General features: G+C 36.1%; 1 protein-coding gene across 8 annotated transcripts in view; it reads right to left on the reverse strand.

Moving 5' to 3' along the window:
• The window catches only part of KAT6B (lysine acetyltransferase 6B), a gene marked incomplete at its 5' end in the record, with an annotated part of 157,633 nt that overhangs the window by 31,270 nt on the left and 103,505 nt on the right, over positions 1–22,858 (reverse strand). For 2 of the 8 annotated variants that reach the window (XM_084246189.1, XM_084246191.1), the window contains one exon: positions 5,528–5,621. In XM_084246189.1, coding sequence (XP_084102315.1) covers positions 5,528–5,621 — 94 coding nt within the window. Of the gene's footprint in view, positions 1–5,527; positions 5,622–8,728; positions 8,891–12,671; positions 12,814–14,664; positions 14,781–16,427; positions 16,550–17,516; positions 18,449–21,218; positions 21,352–22,858 lie in introns of all 8 variants that reach the window. The other 6 variants (XM_084246186.1, XM_084246185.1, XM_084246184.1 and 3 more) reach the window with 6 other exon arrangements.

Raw genomic sequence — 22,858 nt, forward strand, 5'->3', positions numbered from 1 at the left:
CACACAAGAGTACAGTGCAGCTATAGAAGAGAATAAGATCTTTAAAAATCAGCATGCAATGATTTCCAGGAACTATTGTTAAGTGGGTAAAAGCAAAAAGTAGAGGACTATTTATAGTATGCTACCTTTTATGTAAGCAAAAAGGAAAATTAGAAAAAAATTTATCTGTTCATTTATACAAAAAGAAACTTAGGAAGCTTAAGTCCTATGTAAAGCCAAAAACAACTAAATACAAATACTAACCTCTAGTAAGGAGGTGTTGTCCACAGTGGCATGAGTTAGTAATTCTAAAGCTACTTAATATGTATTCTAAGACTGAGCACATTAAATATATTATAGGTAATAGAAGTCAGGTTTCTATTGTTAGAAAAGAGAATTACAAATACGGAAATGTGAAAGGACAGAGTAAAATCTTGCGGTGGTGTTCATGTTGAATACAAGGTTACAGAATGAACTCATGATAAGTGTGTGTGTGTGTGTGTGTGTGTGTGTGAGAGAGAGAGAGAGAGAGAGAGAGAGAGAGAGAGAGAGAGAGAATGCCTAGAAACAGTGAGGGAGAGAGAGAGAAAATGCCTAGAAGCAGTGATACCCCAGTAGCAACAAGCCTACCCAAGTGCCAAGATCATGGTTTTTATATTGCCCTCCACTATGAAGAACCAAGACCATTAGAACAAATGAATGACTAAGGGCTAAGACAGAGAAAGAACAAGATTTATCTGGAACACTGTGTTCTACCAGAAAATAACAAAGTGTTCAAAGGATGGGGACATGTCTGAAGGACAGAGGAGTTAGTTGATGACTTCTCTGACTCAATCTAGGACAATATGAACATCAAAACAAATAATGGCAGAACAAGTTATAATCCATAGAGTAAAATAAAAAACCCATGAGTCCATAATTAGACAAAGAAGTGATTAGATAAATAATTATAAAATTAACAAAGAAAGCTTTCTTACAGAAAATTTCAACTAATAAGTAGGAAAAAAATGAAATTATAAAATCACCATTTAGTAACTACCACAGCAATAATTATTTTAGACATAAATCACTAAGGCTAGAAAACTGGATGAGAAAACAATCTTTTTTTTTTTTTTTTACATAATTTCAAAGTATTTTCTTACCACATATTTACTGAATATAAAGGGAAATAAGGTCTACAATGAAGAAACCTGGCAGGCACCACCTCAAGTCAGTAACAGGACAAGGAAATTACCATGATATTGACAAGATGCACTGACAAGGACAGAGCATCACTTCTGTGGTGTTCCTGCCAGAAAATGTGTAACTTGACTCTAATCACAAGGAAGTATCAGACAAACCCAAATTGAGGGGTACTGTACATAATAAGTGATCTGTATACTTCAAAAATGTCAAGGTAACCAAACAAACAAAAAAAGTGAGTAATATTCCAGCATAAAGGGGACTAAGGAGACATAGTAACTAAATTCAACACATGATCCTGGATTAGGAAAAAAAATTTTTCCTGGAAAGAACATTAGTGAAAACTGGCAAAATTGAGGGTTGAGCAAGGTGGGTAGATGAGATAATGGTGCTGAATCAACATTGACTTCTTGATTTTAAAATCTGTACTGTTTATGCAAAAGGAGTATCTTTGTTTTTAAGAAATACTGAGATATTTCAAGGTAAAGCAATAGGTGCAACAGGTCTGCAATTTACTCTCCAACAATTCAGTGAAGGAAATATATATTAGCAGAGGGAGAGGGAAAAGTAGGGAAATTGAGAATAAAGCAGAAAGCAGATGGAGATGTGAAAAATGTTAATATCTGATAGATTTGGGTGGAGAATATATGGGAATTCTTTGTATTATTTTTGTAACTTTCTTTAAGTCTGAGTCTGAAATAATTTCAAAGAGAGCTGGAAAGGTAATGCTGGGCAGTTCTGGCAGCAGGGGCAGACTTTGGCCTATGAGGAGACACTCTGTTATCCCAGGAGTACCTGCTGGAAAGAGAGCAGCTACTTGCTTTGTTTGCCCTGGAAAACAGGAATCACAAAAGTTTTGTGCAACAGGGACATCTCTGAAGCCTTGAGAAATCGGACTGGGGCAGAGAGTGGAATGGGTGGTATGTATATATACAGACAGAGATGGGAAAGACTGAAATTTCTGGACTGAGAAAGAGAAAGAATCTCAGAGTCCAGGAGAAAGAGATGAGCTATCAGTTTTAACTCATGATACTCACTCCTTTCTCCACCCACTTAAGTTTTGGGTAAAGAGTCACAAAATCCATGAGGTAAGGAGTTGGTGTTCTTTAGTCATTCTAGCCAAGCTCTGCAAATGACATCCAGGACCTCTGCTCTAACAAACCCCAGACAATCTGCCCTAGGAAGTCAGAGAACTTACTCCAAGGGCAATAATTGGTCTCATGACCACTTCAATTCTCTTGACTGGAGAACAGTCTTAAACCTGTAATTCTCTATATGCACATAACACATATTTTGCCAATGTCTCTGATCCAGTGTAGAATGTGCAGCTGAGGAGTGATAGTTTTCTTTCTGCTGGTTCTCATTTCAGCTTGTTAAACTAGCAGTTATTAGGGACAAAATAAAAATATTCCTGCCATACAACCTTATTTGAATTACTGAAAATACCTCCCTGACCAAAAACCCTCAGGATGTTGTACATCTTATACAAAATAGAAATAAAATAGATCTATCCATTAAAGGGTCCCTCAAAAAAAAAAAAAAAAAAAAAAACCCTGTAACCCTGAGCTCTGAATTATGAGACTGAAAATGATTATAAGAGGGCATTGGTTCATCTCCTCCTTCTGAAAAAAATTAGGCCTAAATCTTCCTAGAAGGTATTTATCTACTACTATTGTAAGTAACTGCAAGAAGGATGTATCAATTTTTTTCAGCTACTTATTCTATCTTCTTTAAAACGTGGGTTGCCAGACATTTTTTAGTTTGAAATTGAATTTCTATTGGGCAAACAACCAGTTCCCATTTTCTATGAGTGTTACAAAATTCTTCCCCTAGTCTCCTCTTCTCTGAAGGAGTAACACCAATCCCCTTTCAGCTCGCTTCTTAACCCACTTCACTGTAGGAGCATTGACAAGGACATAGGAAAGACAAAATCCAAAATTACACCCTCAAGCACTTCATTGGTTGGACGCAACCTAATCATGGCATTCATCATGATGCCGCCAAAGCCATCCAGAAAACGTTCCATTGTGTTCCACGGTTCATATCCAAATAGATTCTAATAAAAGTTTCACTAAAATGGTTAACATAATGATACAGCATTTGAAAGGAATGTCTTTGTTCTTAGGTTGTTCTTAGGAATGTCTTTGTTCCTACTAGGAAGAAGGTTTCAGTGCTAGATCACGCTATACAAATAAGATGCTTCTACTATATTCAGAGACTTGCATTTTTACCTAGTAAGTACCAGTCCCTTTTTTAAAAAAAAAAAGATTTATTTATTTGTTTATTTGTTTGTTTATTTATTTATTTATTTATACATACAAGAACCAGGGTAAAGGCCAGATTCGCGGGGGGGTGAGAGGATTCACCAGAGACAGAGTAGGGAACAGAACAGGCAGACTGACGAAATACACTGCTGAGGGGAGCAGCGGGTGTGACAGGAGAGGTCTGCTTCATCATGTGGCACCCTCGCTGGCTGGCCGGGATCGAACTGGCACTGCAGAGGCTACAGAGAGCTTCACAGTGCAGCGCTCAACCGCCTGTGCCACCAGGGGAGGCCCCGTACCAGTCCCTTTTTAATTTTTAAATTAGGTAGAAAATAAACATTACAAAAATGTATCTAAGGCAGAATACTGTCCTACCGATTACAAAGAAGGTATCCAAGGAGTTTATGGAACACTGGAAGTATGACACAAATCAGTAATTACCAGAAAAGTATACACTGAGTATAGAACAGAGATAAGGAGCCAAGAAGGGAACAAGATGAAACTCCATGAGGTGGGGTCAAATGGGAAGTTTCTGAGCTTGGTCTTAACAATGGGTAGAATTCTGGCCAACAGAGGTTGGGAAAAGAGGAAGTAGTCATTTCAGGGAAGGCAATAGGTAGACAAAGAATGGGAATATGGGAACGTGCTCAGAATTCTGAGGAGGAGATTAGTAAATCAAGAAGCCTAAAAATAAGGTGGAATTAGATGCTGGAACATCTTGAACATTGAGCCAAGGAGTCTACCTTCTTCTGTAGGCATGTACATACTATCAAAGTTTAAAGTTTGAATGGTTGCTATGTATTCTAGAAATTATAATATTTATGAACAATTTACAAATGGTGGCCACAAAAACTTCAATACAAGACAAAAGGATGTAGCCTTAGAACTGATTATAGGTAGGTCTGTGGGGGTAAAAAAAAAAGGTGAATTCTGGTAAGGTAGCCCTCTGTGGGCTAGCTACATCAGGAATAGATAGACTAGATAATGAATTAATAACTAGAAATGTTATCTAAAAGTTAAAAAAAAATTCAAAAACACTTCAAAGAATAATATTCTTTAATGTCAATAAATGACAAATTAGCCTAAAACTATTCTAAGTTATTTTATATCCAGACATTAATATTTAAATGTCTAATAATATAGATTTAAACTCAATATATTTCTTCAGAGTTTTTCTTGAGCACATTTACTTTTTTGCTTTTGCATCTGAGGTACCTTATGAAGATTATGTCATTTCCTAAATTTTCCTTCTTTCAATTTAAAATCAAACAAACTACAATCTGGTAATGAAGACACACCATTCCTAGTGACAGATTTTCAAATGATCAGAAATGAATATTATCATGGGATAGCTGGCCTTCATGTTATCTTGACATTTTGAATATTTCCAAATGTCATCTTAATACTGTATTTACACATCCAATACAATATAAACAAAGAGAAAAAAACTAAACTTTTTTTTTTTTACTTTATCCTGCACATAATTTTTTTACATATTATTTTGATTTTAATTGAAGAGACTATGAAGATACAAATACGTAAAAAAAAAATTCTTGGGTACTCTAGATATAAACATGGTCATAACTTTCATAATAGAAAAAGGGAAATTAACAAAACAAGATAGTTATTTCTATTAGGGAAGCTCAAAAGGTAGGTTGGAACTTAAAAATTGTTTTTCTGAACAGAAATATCCCTTTCCTGCTCTGTACAGTACAAAACTATAGGCAAAATTTTATAAAGCTGAAAATCCTTTTAAATAACACTCCCTTTAGCTTTAATCGCAAATAATTGCCTCTTTTGGTGCTAATGAACATGAGCACCACGAAATGGAATGTAATTCTGCCGGTTCATTCAGGGTAATGGCTTTGTGAGCTAGTGGCACTGCTGAGAGATCTAGTCTCGATTTCCTAGAGTACAGTAAGTGAGCAGCAGTAAATTTTTCACTGGAGGAAGATTTTCTAACCTATGTAAATATAAATAGAAAACCCATTATCTATTGATAAAAACAACAAACTAGATTAAATAAAGTTTTATATGTTGCTATTGCCTTCAACATCTATCAGTTCCCTGTATCATGAAACTAAATAAAGCACTTCACTTACTGAAATCAATGAGAAACCGTCCAAATCCTTGCCTTTGGTGCTGGGGCATGATCATTATGCAGGAGACATTATACTTCTGCTGGCAAAGCTTTTCCTGAGGGAAGGAGAAACAGATCAAGTATGTCAGAGCTCTGCTGAAGTGGGCAATTCCCTGCACCTGCCACTGTCCTTGTACAACTGTCCACTAAAGTGAGTCAATGTGTTAGGTCAGGATCAAGCAGGATAATCCTATTGTGCTAATCAATTAAACTATCAGCTAATGACAAGTTATCAACTCCCAGCATGCCTCTCAATGCTTTTATTCTTGGAAGCTGGTACTGTAAAATATGAATAAAGGAAATATGAACCAAATGAAACAGAACACAGACAGTATGGAAGGAATTCTTCCCTTGCTCAAGTAACTTGGGGGGAAGGGGGAAACACACCACTACCCAGCGGGTTAACTTAGGACTTAGCCGGCTACCTTGCTAAATAACATACAATTCTGCAACAGCAATCTGTCTTCTGCCTTTGAGCAAATGTCCCAGTGAAACTAAAATAGTATATGTGTGGGTAGACTTACACGAATACATTTCTCCTATGAAAACATAGTCAAAGCAAAAAGCTAGAGAAATAATCTGCATTTCAAACCAGGAAAACAAAAAAACACAGCAACAAGAAATCCCAAAGCCTTCAAACAAAAGTGAGGTTGAAATATTACCAATAATCTGAAACCAGGAGGAAAACTGGGAAGAATATGATGGGAAACAGTTCTTACAGTTAAAGAAGAATTCAAATTTTCATGGGATGTGGCAGCAGAGCAGCAATATTTTATTCAGAGTACACAGAAGTCGCCAAAACCTACGCAGAGAAGATCTGGAAAAGGCTTTTGAGGTTGTGAATGCTCTGGCCAAATATAAACCACAAATAAGATGGACCACAAATGGTACTAGCCACATCAAAGAATTACTTTAGAACACCCAGATCTCTAATGAACCTATTTGAAAGATCACAGGAAATGGTTGTGGAAAAAACCCTACAGGGTAGAATTAAAGATTTCTTTGTGGAAAAGATATGCTCCCAACTTTTGCACATTTGTAGCTGTCTGTATAGCCTCTAAGAAACAAGAAGGAAGAAATATTGTGTGTAGTTTCCTAAGAAGCTGGATTATTCATCACGGGTTGTGTACATCAATGGCAAAGGCTCAAATAATTAGTCAACTTTGCTAAGTTAGACAAACCAGTCCCTCTAATCTAAATAGAGATGTACTTTGGGTTAAAAGTATTCATTCTTGATGACATTCTTTTCCTTGTGCAGAACTATTCCTACCTTTAGGAGTTTTTAATAAATCTAACCCAAGAATGAGCCTCCCTTCTCACCTGACTATAACTAAATTCTAATCCACAGATGAAATAACACTCTTTCTTTCTTTGCTGCTTAGAGTCATCTATTATGTGCTTAGGAAGTAATATGCATGCAACAATTCACATTGACCAAATAATAAAATAATTTGGTTTAAGTACAACCCCAAAAGGCCATGGTCCTTCACGTTCCAGTTGACATGTTAGGACACATGGTTTCATTTGGCTTAATTTGCATATAGTCTTTTAACATGGTTATATTTTAGATTAATTTTTGTTTCACTACACTGCCATAGATTATTAGTATTCCAGATAGTAGTTGCTTCTATGTTGTAGAAGTAATTGTGACAAAATGAGAAAAGTTTAGCTTGTTCTGAATAAAATGTTGAGCCTCCTGCAAGAAAGAGGCAGAGACTAAAAATGCAAGAGTCACTCTCAACAGTAGTCCCAAAGGTTAGCTGGCAGACAAGAGGAGCAGGGCTCATCAAACACCTACATTTAAACTCACATGCATTTAAAGAAATATCATTTCCTAACAAGGAATGACCACTATTCTTTCTTTTAATAATTAACTTATTTATTTTTAACTGAGGTAAACTGGTGGTACCCCAGCAGATACCACCAACTCACCCAGGACTATTGTGCGTCCTTTCCTCTTTGTTCTCCGAGACCAACCCCCGACCCCCAGTTTCCCCTGCCAACTATTCTTTTTTAAACTCTTCGGAGAAAAAGACCTATCCACATATAAGGTAAGGTGTTTAATAAATTATATAAATAGATTTCTGTAGTTTTGTGTTAATTTTCACTGTCATTTATTGAATCTATAATGTGCAAATTAACTTTCATTTTAGAGCTTTATGAAATACATGAATTCAAACATTGAGGCAGTTTCCTATGACTTCTGTCATTTACTCATATTATTTACGGTGTCTGGGTTGATTCTTAAGTTTAGAAAAAACTACAGTTGGCAAAGGACTTATATATATATTTTATCCTTTGATCCACCATGAAAATGACACTTCTATAAAGCATTCCATTTATATTTTATGAGAGTGGATTCATAAAAATTCACTTATCTCCTAATATGAAAAACTGTATCATAAAATAAATAAAACACAGGGTTCAGATCATTCACCTTGTACCTAGAAGTCTCATAATTACCATTCTGGCATCTTAAACCATCTCTTAGATGCTTAAGGAAAGTTAAGGTCATTAACCTGATAAGTATCTCCACACTTGGTTTTCCTTCATTGCATTAGATTTAGTCTCAGAAGCCTCTGAGCAAGGAATGTGAAAGAATTGCTCTGAACCAGTGAAAAAGACAAACTATTCACTCAGTGTGTTAAGAAAACAGCTGGCAATACTTAGGCTAAAGGTGAGGATGCTTTAGATCTTATAACAATAACAGAGAGTGAGACATGGAAAAGTTTAAAACCAGTCACTATATCAGCTTGACTACCCAAATTCCAGTGTTCCAATGCACTGAAGTACATGGAGGAGAAATGAGAATTATCTCTTAAATGCTACATTACATTAAAACCTTCATGTTAACATCACTTAAGGAAATAAGCTTAACATTTAGAAAATCAAAGAAGCTAGATGGTCTGCAAGGCAGCAGTTACAATGTTATGTGGATGGTGATAGCCAAGATGGCAAAAAGTGCTAAGGTCCTTTATACACTTCCTAGGCACAGTACTTATTATTTCTATTTTCAAAAATGAGCTCTGAATAAGAACCTTAGTTTCTCAGAAACGTGTCACTTATTCAAATTATAGTCATAAAAAAGCCCTGTTCAAAGAATTGGGTGCTACCAAAAACATTTGGAAAAAGAAAACAAAGGTCATGCTGGCTCGTGTTTTACCTTAGAGAAGTATCCAACCAGATGACAGCCCTTTTCATCATTTTTTGTAAGGACATAAAAAAGGAATGGCTCGACATCATAATACAACGTTTTGTGGTCCAGGAAGAGCTTGGCTAACAAGCAAAGGTTTTGGCAATAAATTTTGCTCATATTCCCATCAACCTAGCAAAGAGAAACAGACAACATTATTTAACATAAAAATACCACTCAGTATAAAATTGTTTCTTTTATATAAAATTGTTTCTTCTATAAGTGTATTTGGTAAAGTATGTAATTTTATTTCTAATCCCAAACCAAGACATTAAAACATTCCATTAGGGGCCTCCCTGGTGGTGCAGGGGTTAAGTCTCACTACTATGAAGCTATCCGCAGACACTGCAACATGATCCCCAGCCAGGGAGCTAACATACTTGGCACAGCAGACCTCTCCTGTTCCGCCCACTGCTCCCCTCAGCAGTGTATTTCAGTCAGTCACCCTGTTCTGCTCCCTACTCAGTCTCTGGTGAATCCTCTTACCCTCCCTCTGCACCTCTAGCCTGCACCCCAGTTCTTGTATGTATAAATAAATCTTTTTTTAAAAAGTAAAACATCCGATTAAACAGGTATATAGTTAACTAGGCAACAGCTTTCCCTTGGCAATTCAGAATTCTGCCTTTTCTTTAAATTAGGGTAAGTTAAAGGTAGCTTAAATTTTGCTTTAAGCTACTAAAGAAAGGCCAAACCATTTAAAATGGAGTAATTTTTCTTGCACTTCATTATGTTAAAAATGATCATGCATGTCCTCTCTATTTGATTCGAGTAAACATGAAATTAAAAAATGTAAACAGATTAAAGTACTGCTCAAGTCAATTAAACTTTGTTATTTTCAAAAGGGCTTCACATAAAAATTAAATAAGTGAACACTATTATCTTTATTCCCCAGAAGTGTGAATTAGCAAAAGAGGCTTCCATTTTGTTTTTATCCCAAGCATCATTTTAAATATAATTGGAAAAGATAAAATTTCTATGTCGGGAATACTTAGAGAAAAAGCGAGATGAATTTCAACCTGCAATAAGCACCATGATTACAGTCTATTTCTTTTCAAAATAAAGGAATCAAGCTGTGACACTGATGGTTATAGACAAGAGGCTAGGCACAGATGCCAATTTCTTTGATCAAATGTAGTTACTTGTTGAAAACAAAAAGCACAGCAGATTTGAGAATTTCCCTTGCACTTTTCTTCAGGGAAATGGATCTCTGCTAACCAGAGCTCTTTAACAATGGACTTGACCGTTCTCAAGTCTCTTGTGAGCCCTATAGGTTTTTATAACGCACAGATTATTTTTAGACTTCATATAACTATTTCCCTTGGATGAAACCTAGGTCCCACACATAGCAACACAATCGAATATGGGCCATGGGCACAGAGGATACAATTCTCTCTTTAATTAAAGGAAGTTTTCATGTATTTGGGTATATCATCCTTTTGGAAATGGTACAACATTACAAAAAGAAAAGACAGAGAAGTATATATGTATGAACCAGAAAGAGAGAGAGGACAATATTGAAACAAATTCTTAACATTTGTGAAATGACTAATAAAGCATTCAAGAGGGAGAGATAAAGAGAAGAAAGCAGTAACCTAGGATTATTTTTCATTTATTTTATAAGTTACTTAGGAAACTGGTAAGAGAAATGTTTCCTATATGCTGTACCCTAAATATTAATCTAGATTCTAGAATATGGACCTTGGCACTTATCCAATACAATTCCTTCATTATTTTTTTTTAAGATTTATTTATTTATGCATACAAAAGCTCAGGTACAGTCCAGAGATGCGGGGGGTAAGAGGATTCACCAGAGACAGAGTGGGGAACAGAACAGGCAGATTGACTGAAGTACACTGCTGAGGGGAGCAGCAGGCAAGTCGAGAGGTCTGCTGCACCATGTGGGTTGCTCCCTGGCTGGCTGGGAATTGAACTCGTGCTGCAGAGGCTGCGGATTGCTTCATAGTGTGGTACTTAACACCTTGCGCCACCAGGGAGGCCCGCCTTCATTATTTCTATAAATAAATTTTATAAATCTGCTTCTGATTTTTTTCCCTCTCATCTCTGGATGACCCAAAAGTACCTGCTCTGAAACAGTAGGCCATTCTCACCAGTCAAACAAGATTGAATTTCTAACTCCAGAGATTTTTCCTGGATTTCTAAGGATTTCAATCCTACAGGCAGATTCATGCTGATTTATTTAACAACAGCTTAAAACCAACAATTCTTTGGAAAACAACGACAGTGCTTTCCATCTTATTTTGGCTAGGAAAAAAACCAAGGCAACAAAGAAGGAGCCATTAGGAAAGTTGAACTTGTGACATTTTGTTAAGCCTCAACTGAAAACAGCTCTGTAGTCTCAATTGGTTGGGGCTGACTGGGTAGTATTCCAAGACCAACAACAGAAAGTTGTTGAAGGACAAACAACTTGTATTTGGCTTTCCCTCTAGCCCTGTCATCTTGGTGGGGTGGTGGGGTGCGAGGGGTGAGGGGTGGGGAAGAACTTTGTCTTCGAAGGCAAAGTTGTATCTGGAGACATTTCTGGTTGTCATAAATGGAGGTGGTGATGGTGCTACTGTCATTTATTTGTTAGACACCAGGGATGCTGATGAAATCCTTACAATACAGGACAATCCCACAGTAAAAAATTACTTAGCTTATTGCTTCAAGCTTGCCAAAAGAGCCTGATAATGATACAGGATGATAGAAAAATTAAGAAACCCTGTACCTACCCTTTAGTAAGAACTAAAATATCATCAAATCTTCCTAGCAACAATAGCCTCTTCTTTTAAGCTCACTGAAAGAACCTGATATGATTAGGAAGTGGGTCTTTAAAAACAATTATAAGACACAGGTAGAGTAATCTGTGTTCTCTGATCAGCTGAGAAAAAGTAGTGGGTTAAAGTTGGTGGGAGCCTGGTCTGTATGAGAAAATATGTATATTACGGCAGGACACCACAGATCAGAAATGGGGCACAATACTACATTTCAGTGAATAATTCAGAAAAAAAGAATCCTAAAGTATAACTGTACTTCAGAGAAAGATAGCCTGTCAACTTGCAGGGAAGTCTTGCTCTAAGCACCCAGGAATGAAAAAGAATGTACCAAGATGGGTAACAGAAGAAAATAAGGCAGGGCAATGGAAATGCTCAACAGGAGTGAAGACAGTGAAGGAGAGAATGAAGTCCTATTACATGGAAGAAAGGAATGGTCTCATCAAGGTATAACTGACTCAGCTAAACTGGATCCCTGAAACTGACAGCAGAAACATGATTAAACAAAGAAACTACGTAGAGGCAAAGACCTGCTACTAAATCAATTCTGAAAACACAAAATGCCTTCAAAAACCTACAATGACAGACATATGGCTACAAGGGGTTCTAGTGAATAGCAGAGTTCTCCAGGGATGGAGATCCACCCAGGTGGGGGTTGGAAAGGAGTTCCTACATCTGCTGGGATCTCACCAAAAGGATTATCCACCCTGCCAAGAAATGGATGGAAACACAGGTGGTTGTGTATTGAGGAGATATGTACAGCTGCTCAATTCCCTGGAAGAGTGAGCACCTGCCAGACATTGGCTGGATTTGCTGAACAAAGCTAATTTCTTCTGCCAAAGAAAGTAGAATTTACAAAGAGCTGGGGAGATCATAAATTCACTGGTGAATGTGTCTGGTGCACACAGGGACTTGGGGGAAGACAAAAAAAGTTAATGTGATGAAGTAGGAATTCATCATCAATCTAAATGGTTGCTTAATATGGTTAAACATTCCAAAACACAGATATTTTAAAGAGCAACCTGAATTTCAATGCCAAAATTAAAAATACTTTGCACCTTCTACAAACAAATCAGCACACAGTCAACAATTAGAATTACTGAGATTCAGAAAGCTGAATTTTTTATTTATACATGCCTTACCTCAAATACTGAAAGGTCTTTCCTTCGGTAAATTTCATTTGCTGGAGGATGAAACCACCCACATTTCTTTGCGTGCCTTAACAAAATATTTTTACTTTTCATATATTTAAGACAAAATTCACACAGGTAAAGCTTTGGTAATCTGTTAAAATTTAAAAGACAAAGAGTCTATCAGATTGGTTATAGAGTTTAGGGGGAAAATATTAAATATTGTTCAGTTTTCTCTAAGTCATGAAAAGGATGTAATAATATTTGAAACAAACAGTTTCAAAAATAGAAGAAAGTCAATAGTAAAGAGTGTAAAAACCTTACATTAATTTTCAATATAATAATGTAGTGCCTCTACTTTCTGAACAAATCCTTTGTTTCCTTAAAATGTCCTACAGAAAGGGAGGTTTTCAGACTCAGAAACATTACTCTAAAAAATAGTAATAAGGATGCATCCTGTTAGGTAATAGGTAACCATGTATACTTTTCAAATTACTGTATTTTGAGAAGTATGTTCACTCAGGTGGTGTAACTGTAATAATCTACTCAGAGAGAAAAAAATTCATTATTATTTAAATGACTTGGGTACTTATGAGGCAGAGAAGTTCCAGAGCTTAGTTGTTTCCATTTCTACTTTATGAACAAGCTAGCTTTGAAGTTATTAACACAACTACATATGGTCTAAAGCAGCGATCATGGGTTGAAAGTCAAAAGACTGTTTCTACCAATTGTACCAAATCTTTCACTAACATTAAACAGACATCTTACATTCCCTTGTTTTTTTTTGCCACCATGGGAATTAAAGCAATTTGTATACTTATACCTTAATCTACATTCGAGTGGACATTGCTAATATTAAAATAAAGTATTCAAAAGCATGTTCAAGGACTTTGGGGTACAAGAATGTGGAGAAAGGCTTTAGGGAAAGATATAGACACAGACAAAAGTAATTTAAAATTTTGCACTTCTATGCAAATTTTATTCAAAGCTCTCAGAACACATGGTTTATGATTACTCATATAAATTAAAGCTCATAGACACTTAAAAAACTTATTTAAGAACACACAGGTAAGTGATACAAGCTGGACAAGAAATGAAGACCCTTGACTCTTCAGTTTATTATTTGTCTTCTAGAACACTACCTCCTCCCTCCCCACCCCACCATGGCCCTGCCACCTGGCAATACCCTCTAACCCCCCAACCACAGACAACCCCTTTCTCCAGTTAGATGATAGGCCAGATACCCACATGGTAGAGAAAAGGAATTCTATTCTAGAAGAAAAGCAAATTGGTCAAATTTAGACTAGAAACATTGTAGGCTAAAAAAAGTTGAGAAGATACTAAAGATGTATACCCTGAGCTATGTGAAGGAAGAAATCTGCTGACAATATACCCATTTTTAGACATATTAGTTTAAGATGATCTCACAACTAATCTTAGCTCAAGACAAATTAAAACTCTGATACCATTATTTTCTCCTCATTTTTAAACAAATTAGTCACAAATGGATCTAAAAGTAAAGATTTGGGGGACAGTCTCTTAAGGCTACACATTCCCACTTACTTTCTCCCATTTTTCTTTGTTTTGCTACATTTCTGTAAAAAATTTGAAAATAAAATGTCAGAAATCAGAGACAAAATTGACAGACCTAACTAGGAAAATACAAAAGGCAACTCAGAAGAAACTACTAAATATTTTACAAAGGTTAATTTTTTTTCTTTCCTGATTTGGTATCATACACAAACAACATTTGTCCAACTAACGAAAGACAGAAAACATGGTCTAGAAGTGAAAAGACAAAATTTACAATGCCCGCCTAAGGATAGGAAGGAGCTTGCATAGAACAGTGACCACAGAAAGGTGCTGACAAAAGTATAGTTTTAGGTACATTTAGAATCAACTATCAAATTTATGTCCCCCAAAATCATCTAATTCCTGATTTAGAATTTTTCTTCCTCACATATATGGCAAGAAAGGTTTGTACCTGCCAGGCTTATTCCATTACCTTGCATATTCCTGTGGGTAAGGCGAGGAGTACCAGGTTTGGATTTCATATTTCCCAAACTCTATTACAGATGGATACCGGCCACAGTCTTCCACCCCACTTTCACACTCTATTTTCTGGCACAGAGAAAGAAAAGAAAAGAAAGGACAAATATATATATATACACACACACACACACACACTCACACACACGCACAAGTATTAGAAGAAGATATCATCACTTACATTTTGGTTCTTTCACCAGTGGATATGAAAACCTATCAAGACTAGAACAGTCACCTTAATTGTGAACTTTCATGATGTTGAAATAAACATTATAAGCCCTTGTGAAATAATAAACAACTTTGAGTAAGATTTTTATATAAACATGCTAATGCACTAAGAAACAGTATTACCAAGATAGGAAATGAGTAATACGATGTGATTAAACACATGTCTATTGACCTTTGCAGTATATTAAAATTGAGGAAATTATAAGGTAATACTTCTGTTATACATTCTAATAGTTCCCTGTTCCTCCATGAAATAATATTTAACACACTTGTAACTAACGACTTGCGAAGTCTTAAGTTTAATATTGATCTTCTCTTATTCGAATTGTTCCAAGTAAGGTCCCTGCCTGATTTACTGTGTCTGATTCCCAGTGTCTAGCACAGTGCCCGATACAGTCAAGAGATGTTCATAAATGAAAAAGCCATTGTTACCATGTTGGTAAGAAAGGGATTTATACTTAGCGGTATCTTTTAGATAATGGTCTGCTGCTCATCATGTCTACGTACAAATGCCACAAGTAGTCTTCACCCCCCCCCCAAGGCAGTATTTAAGAACTTCAAATCTCAAAAAATTGGGGAGAATTCGAAATTTATCATATCCAAAGGAAAAACAATACCGAGTACCCTGGTGGACAGAACAAGGACTGGAAATACCCAATAGTACCTAAGTAGGAACCATCAGAAATATTTATCCCAAGTGACTGCCACTAAACATAAGGTTTAAGAGCCTATAAACACCCCTCTTACCTCACCCCATAAGAAAGTAAGTGGTGGCATAGGGAGTCTACTCATCAATACTCTGGCATAGAAACTGAATGTATTCTACTGACATAAAAAATTGACAATCCAGCATAAATTTGCCTTTGAGAAGTCCAATAGCCTTACCTTTCAATGTTTTGGTGACAATAAGCAGAGTTAATGTTTTAACTGCAATCATTTAAAGAAATTACTGGACAGTGAAAATAATAGTGACAACCTATCATGAAACACAATATTGCTCTACTCCATGCCAGAGATTAAAATTATGAGACATTTTTCATATGGCTGGCCATCTGTGCTGAAAGAAGCATCAGGAAATTTAAAATCAATGTCCTTTTTGTTAATCATTTAATAGGCTATTTTCTGAATTTGCACAAAAATAATCGGAAATCTAGTCCTTCACACCTACAAGCATTACTTAAAGTCTGATACAGTTACTGCTACTCTGGTCTATTTTGTGAGATCTGCTGAGTCCTTACTAACTTTTAAGAATGGAGACAGCTCTACAAAGTCACTGTTTTTGAAAGCATAGTTGTTGTTTTTTTTAAAGATCAAGACAGTTAAAAATCCATAAGGAATTTTGAGGATTCTCTCTAAGCAGCAAAGCAATAATTTCATAATAGTCATATATATATATATGTGTGTATATATATATATATATATATATATATATATATATATAAAGTTACATGTTATTTTCCTTGTAACTATAATGTGTTGTCCTGGCCTTACCTCCCAAGACAGTTCCTGGGCCTGCTTAAAAACATCCAAATCCTCTTCAGTAACGGTATCCTTGTTTCCAATCACATTTATATCTGTACTTTCTTGTTTGATGCTTATTTTGATTTCAGTATCTGTCATTTAAAACCAGCAGAAAGTGTATTCACTGACTTGAATCATGAGTAACCACCGTAAATTACCAAAATGGTACCAAATTAGCATAGCGGGCAAATAGGGATTTTTTTCAAGCTTGATAAGCTTTTACATCTAGGCACCGCTCAAATATCCAGCAGCTTTCCCTGCTGTACCCAATTTTAATGTGAATTATCAGTCATCTTTTTACAGCTTCAATAAATATGAGGGAAATTAAGAGAAATACAAATTAAAATAATATCTTTCAACCAAGATTAGAAGTTATATCAATGTCTAGTTATAGAATTCCCATAATCACTTTAGAGATAAGAATATCTACCACTTTGTCCAAATGACACATTTTTGCCTTTTGTTTTATAAAGGGTAATGGGCCAATTTGTCAAATGAGATCAGTTTTTTCCCTAAAGTGAATATAAACACACAGACTAGACTCACTCACATCCAAAAAGCACACTTCACAGAATCACAGATCAGGCTTTGTGGAGAAGGAAGCAGGATGAACTTTGTCATGAGAGAGCAATGGAGCAGAGGGAGAGGAGGAGCTGAGATCCCCCCTGTTGGAAGCACTGACAGCACACGACCAAACAGCACTGTGGCTGAAGAGGCAGCATGGGAAAGAACATGGCAGAAGCATGACAGTAGCTACTCATGCGGGACTACAAAGCCATAAGCAACGCTATGAAGGCATCTGGGGGGTCCTAGTGTCACTACAAATGGAAATAAATAATAAAAGGTGGGAGAGTATTAGTTGGAAAAACAACATTTTGGAGGTTTAGTCAGCATTAGATAAAGGTCAAAGTTTCACTGCTTCTGTATGAAGGTGAAGTGAGAACAAGAGAAATAGCTAAGGCCTATGTGACAAATAGGAATTTATTTATTTATTTATTTTGGGGTTGGGGAGAAGGGGACGGGACGCAGGTTTGGTTGGAGCTTTGACCTTTTGCTTACCATCGTCCTGATCAGGTTTAATCCTTCCGTCTGTCAAGCTCCCCTTCCCTGGTGAGGGGGTCCCCATCTGAGGGGTCACTTTATATTTTAACCTGCCTAGCATCCTGTGCTTTTTAAGAAAAGTTGTTCGCTTGAAGTGAGCAATTGCTTTAAAAATACGTCCTCTAGCCATCCCCCAGCTAGAGGAGGAGGAGTGAGAAATAAACCTACTTCTAATATCTCTTTTTCCAAAGAAATGGGCTTTAGACTTTGCTGTGGAAGATAATTCAGTTTTACGACGCATACGTTTAGGTGGTGCATAACTTGGGTGTCCCTTTTTTCGAGACTGTCCCTGAGTGGTATAGATATGAGAAAGTCCATCAAACAGTGCCTTCAGCTGGCTGTTATTAGTAAGACTGCTAAAAGAGGGCACGCTGGACTGGCTGGATGAACTCTGGGGAGAGGTAGAAGAAGTGGAAGTGTTGGACTTTTGTGAACTGGGGCTCTGACCAGAGATGGGGGTTGGGGGTGGAAGTGAAGAAGGTGGAGGTTTTATCTTTTGTGTGGTACCTGTAGCCAACACATGAGAAGTGCATGACTGTTTCTGAGAGACCTTTTTCCTTGGACGATAGTGCTTTGAAAAGTCTATTATTTCACCTCGTGATCTGCGACCATCAGGTGATGGTGTGAAAAACTTAGTAAGGCCATCAATGAGCCCTTTGGTTTTCTTGTTAACTTTAAGTGTAGAGGCAGAAATGTAGGTGGAGGTGGTGGTGATTTTGGTGGTGGCACCAGGCCGAGTGGGGTCTGTAACAGCCAATCTGCTGCTTGAGTCCTTCCCAGATGCAGCATGACCAGATGAAGGTGTGGTACAGACTTTAGTCTTTTGACCCCTACCAGGTGACCCCCTTCCTGTGAATGCATTCATGGATCCTTCATCACTGGTTACAGACCTAGGCAAAAATTTAGAGAATAGTATCAGCATTTAGTAATAGAATTATAAAGGTATCTAAAACAAGTTTATAGCAATTAGATGCATTTAATGTGCTTAAACTTAAAAAACTGAATTGTAACCCTAACAACTGCTTTTGTGTGTGTGTGTCTCCAGCTAGATGTTTCTCTGTTGAAACAGGTAGCAGTAACTACTTTTGCCATGTCATGATTCTCCCAGAGCCCATCCAACAGGTGCTGGAAGAATCCATGTGGACCCAAGGGCAACAGAAGAAAATATTGGAAACTAAAAGTACACCCAATGCTTTAATTATAATTAAGTAAAATGCTACCCCTTGTATCATCACAAGTAATTATGAATTCTTAATTTAAATATTAAAGGAAGTAAGTTATGCTATCTAAAAGCAAAAGATTTAGCTTATCTATCCTCTAGTTAGAAGGAACATTAATTCAATTTGAAAATTTATATAAATAGAATTTGACTATGCATACATGAGTACTTTTTTTAAAAAAGAAAATCTTAAAAGAGACTGCCTCTCAGCAGTTTATGCTTAAGATGATAGGATAACCAATAATACTCTCTAAGAGGAAACAACTAATTACAGCATAAAATATTGCTGGAAAAAGGACAACAATAGCAAAAAACTAAAGAAATGATTAAAGAAAAGCTACAGCAGGTCAGACATGACAAGGAAAATCTGGTGAAGAAGCGGCACATTTACCCTGGTCATTATCATATACTTGGTGTCAGAATCTTTACACAGTGGTTCTGACGGCTATCCCATTTCACTTGAAGCATCAAGATAACTGGTTCTGCCCATACAGTTGCGTGGTCAACAATGCAGGCCACTCCACTAACATGGCTGCTTACAGGAACAGCAGCTGTCTGCCTTCACCTCAGGCTGGGGATTGGAAAGCTACCCATTTTGCAGCAGAATTTTATACAATAGAAACATTAGCATGTGAATTACGGCAGTGCTTGGGCCCAAGAATGCACTTTAAAAATTATCAATTTAGCTGAAGGCTAATAATGAAGAAATGGAAGCCTGGAAATGATATGATATTGAATTATAAAAATATCTCAAGTAATTCCAAATAGAAGAGCACACTTTAGTGGTCATCTTGTTCATAAAGATTTAATGAACAATTTTAGCAGTCAGCTGAAGGAGAGGCTGGTGCAGATCAATGAGGCAAACTACTCAGCTCATCTGAGGCAGTTCAAACGCCAGGAACTTTGCCTGGCGCCATGGATTCAGCCAAATCAGGTTAACCAGAGATTTCAAGTGTCATCAATAAAAAAACTCATCTAAGCTAAAATGTTGCACATCAGAATGCTGCATTTGGACTGTATCTGGAATCGATTGCCCAGAAAGGATAATATGCTTATAAAGCATGTAAAAAGAAAATACTCCCTAGACTGTCTTAAAAATTCCTAAGCTCAAAGGACAATTTTGGACAAACAAAAAGTTAGGATTTGTGCCAGATGCAATTTTCAGCTGTGTCCTTTGTTTAGAAAGTTTATATCCTAATTTGGTTTTTTTAATTGGGCCCTAAGGATAGAGTCCCAATTTAAGAATAATGCTTACATAGGATGAATGCAAAAACATATAATCTCTACTTCAAATGATGCTAATATGAAAATTTTATTCGTAAGTATGTTTCATGTTTGTCTGGAGAAATTAACGAAAACTCCATTTAAAGTGTCCACAGTTAAGTTTTCACAGTGTTTCACAGAACATTCTAGGAGGGAACATGCATTTTCTAGTTCTCCTTTGGGAGATAATGGTGTAAAATACTGAGAGCAGTTTATATAGATAATTGCTTCAGATTAAATTAGGGAGAAGCAAGTGAATAAGATACCTGATGTTTTTTGCTCATGGTCTGTGCAGAGCATCTATTCATTTCTATATCACCATGACCATTACTTTCATTGAGCTTAAAAGTGAAGGCCAATGTCTCACTGATAGAACTGCTTCAGATATGCAAGTCTACTGATTTCATTTGTAAACACCTTAATTAATGTTGAGTCAAATCTAAATAATGTTAAAAAAAATACACCCAAGTCACCTCTTATTTTTTCTTCCACCTCCCCAAGTAACTCCTGCTATATGTTCTATTGGGTTTTAATTGCAACTAAGGCTAGAGAAAATGGGGTTATCATAGCAGATATGAAAACCACTGCTTATATATTATTTTGTATGTATATTTGCATATATTTGCACATACAAAATGGTCCTGTCCCACTCGGAGGGGCAAACATGAAGACAGTCATTTGCAGGTTTCTCCATAAACTCTTATTACATAAAAGGAATCTTTGAAAGTTGTAATTTTAAATTAGCACCAGATAAGAGAAGTATTTTTCTAAAATGTTACCTGGATCAACAAGAGATTCACTGAATATCAGTGGACAAAACTTCTCTTGCTTTAAAATTCCCATGAAAGTATTTATATAATTAAGCTTTCCTAATGCTCAGCTAGTAATAAAGTAGGCTGAAAGATTGTTTCCAATTCTTACATTCTGTTTCCATCCTGCTGCTTGAAAAATGTCTCTTGGCATTACAAATACTGCCAAGACAAGACCCCAAAATGCCAATTGTAATCTAAAATAATTTTCAAAAAATTTCCACAGCTTATACAAAAGGAGAAATATTCTTCATCCCTTGAGTTTGTAAAAATGATACTAAAAAGTCTAGTGGAATCTAAGGGAGTTACAATCACCTATATTTTTTAAGCACAACATAAAAAATGTCTTTCGATAAGATCTCAACCTACAACAATCGTTGCTTTAATTTATTTTTCGGTCGTCCAATGGGTTTTGCATATCGTCGTTTTATTTGTGCAGCTTTCTCATGAAGTAGTTTTCTTCCCTTTTTCTTTGGTCTGCAGACTTGGCAAATCCACATCCCTGAATTAATATATATATGAGAAAAATATTTTAATGTTTCATTTTAGGAGAGATATTAAATATAAATTGCAGCTGTAACAAGCTGCCCGAGGATGGCTGTATGCAGAACTTTACTCCAGAAGGTGGACCATTCCCTTTTGTCATTCTCCTCAGCAAGTTGTCATTAAAGGTCAATTTCCCCAGGTCAAGGTGGTGAGAACAGAGAGGGCTGTCCCTGTATCTCAGATTCTTCCTTAACACTCTTCCCAAGGTGTCTCCAAGTCTCCCTCCAACACATAAACACACATGAAAACCTGATCCTGTCAGATATCATAATCTTTTGATTTGAAAAAGACATTTTCAAGTTAATCAGTTTCTAGAACTTCTGGGAAAATCTATTTGCTTTATCATCTCATTCTGGGACTGTTCAACACTAAAAAATTACTAGTATAAAACATTTTAAAATTAAGACTTAAAATTATACATCTGGCATAAGGAAAAAGGTCAGTGAATAAGAACTGAAAGACCAGAACAACTAAACTTATTGAAAAGTTTAGACTATCAAAAAGGTCATATTTCAAATCTGTAGGAAAAGGATAAAATGATTCAGTGAGTGGTGACAGAACAAATAAGTTATATATCTTGAAGAATTACTTTCGATCTTCTACAAAAAATAAATTCTAGGCAGGTGAGTATTATGACAAAATTAAATGTTACAAATACGGGGGGGGGGGATGTGGATAGTTATATAATCTAAGCATGACTGACATTTAAGACTGAAGCCATAAAGAAAAAGATTCATGGATTTGACTAAATAAAAATATAAAGAGCTCCTGCAAATCATTAAGAAAAAAGATGAAAACCCCATAGAAAAAAATGATTGATGGATAAAAACAGCCACTTTGCACAATGATATACAAACAGCCAATAATCAAACACAGAAATGTTCACTCTCACTAATTTCACTCTGAAAAAATTACCAGATATTTTTTAAACTATCAAATTGATAAAAATTTAAAGTAATAACACCATATTTTATCAAATTTAGGATACTAATGACCATAAATGCACCGAATTTCAAAAATGTTAAAATGTGAAGGAAAAAAAATAGTGTGTCTTAGACTCAATGAAATATAGTAATGGTGAATGTTGGTCATGATACAAGGAAACAGGTAATTCTCATACATTGGTGGTTGGTCTGAAAACTGATACAGCCTTTCATGTACATAGGCCTTTGATCCAGCATTTCCTCTCCTAGGAATTTATCTTAAGGAAATAATCGTGGATGGAAAAAATTGGAAACATTTGTAATGGACTGGGTAAATAAATTATGGTTTGTTTATACATGGGCTTGCAAAGTCAAATATCTTCAGGAAATCTCAGGTATAACAAATATGAGTAAAGCAACCTGCAGTATTAGACAACAGAGAATATTAAGATAGTGGCAAAATGGAGCATGCATGCTCCACCTAAAAGAGCCAAATTCAAAATTTTAAAAACATTGTACCAATAAAGCATCACTGTGGCC

This window comes from Talpa europaea (assembly GCF_964194135.1).
Source record: "Talpa europaea genome assembly, chromosome: 10".
Lineage (NCBI taxonomy): Eukaryota > Metazoa > Chordata > Mammalia > Eulipotyphla > Talpidae > Talpa > Talpa europaea.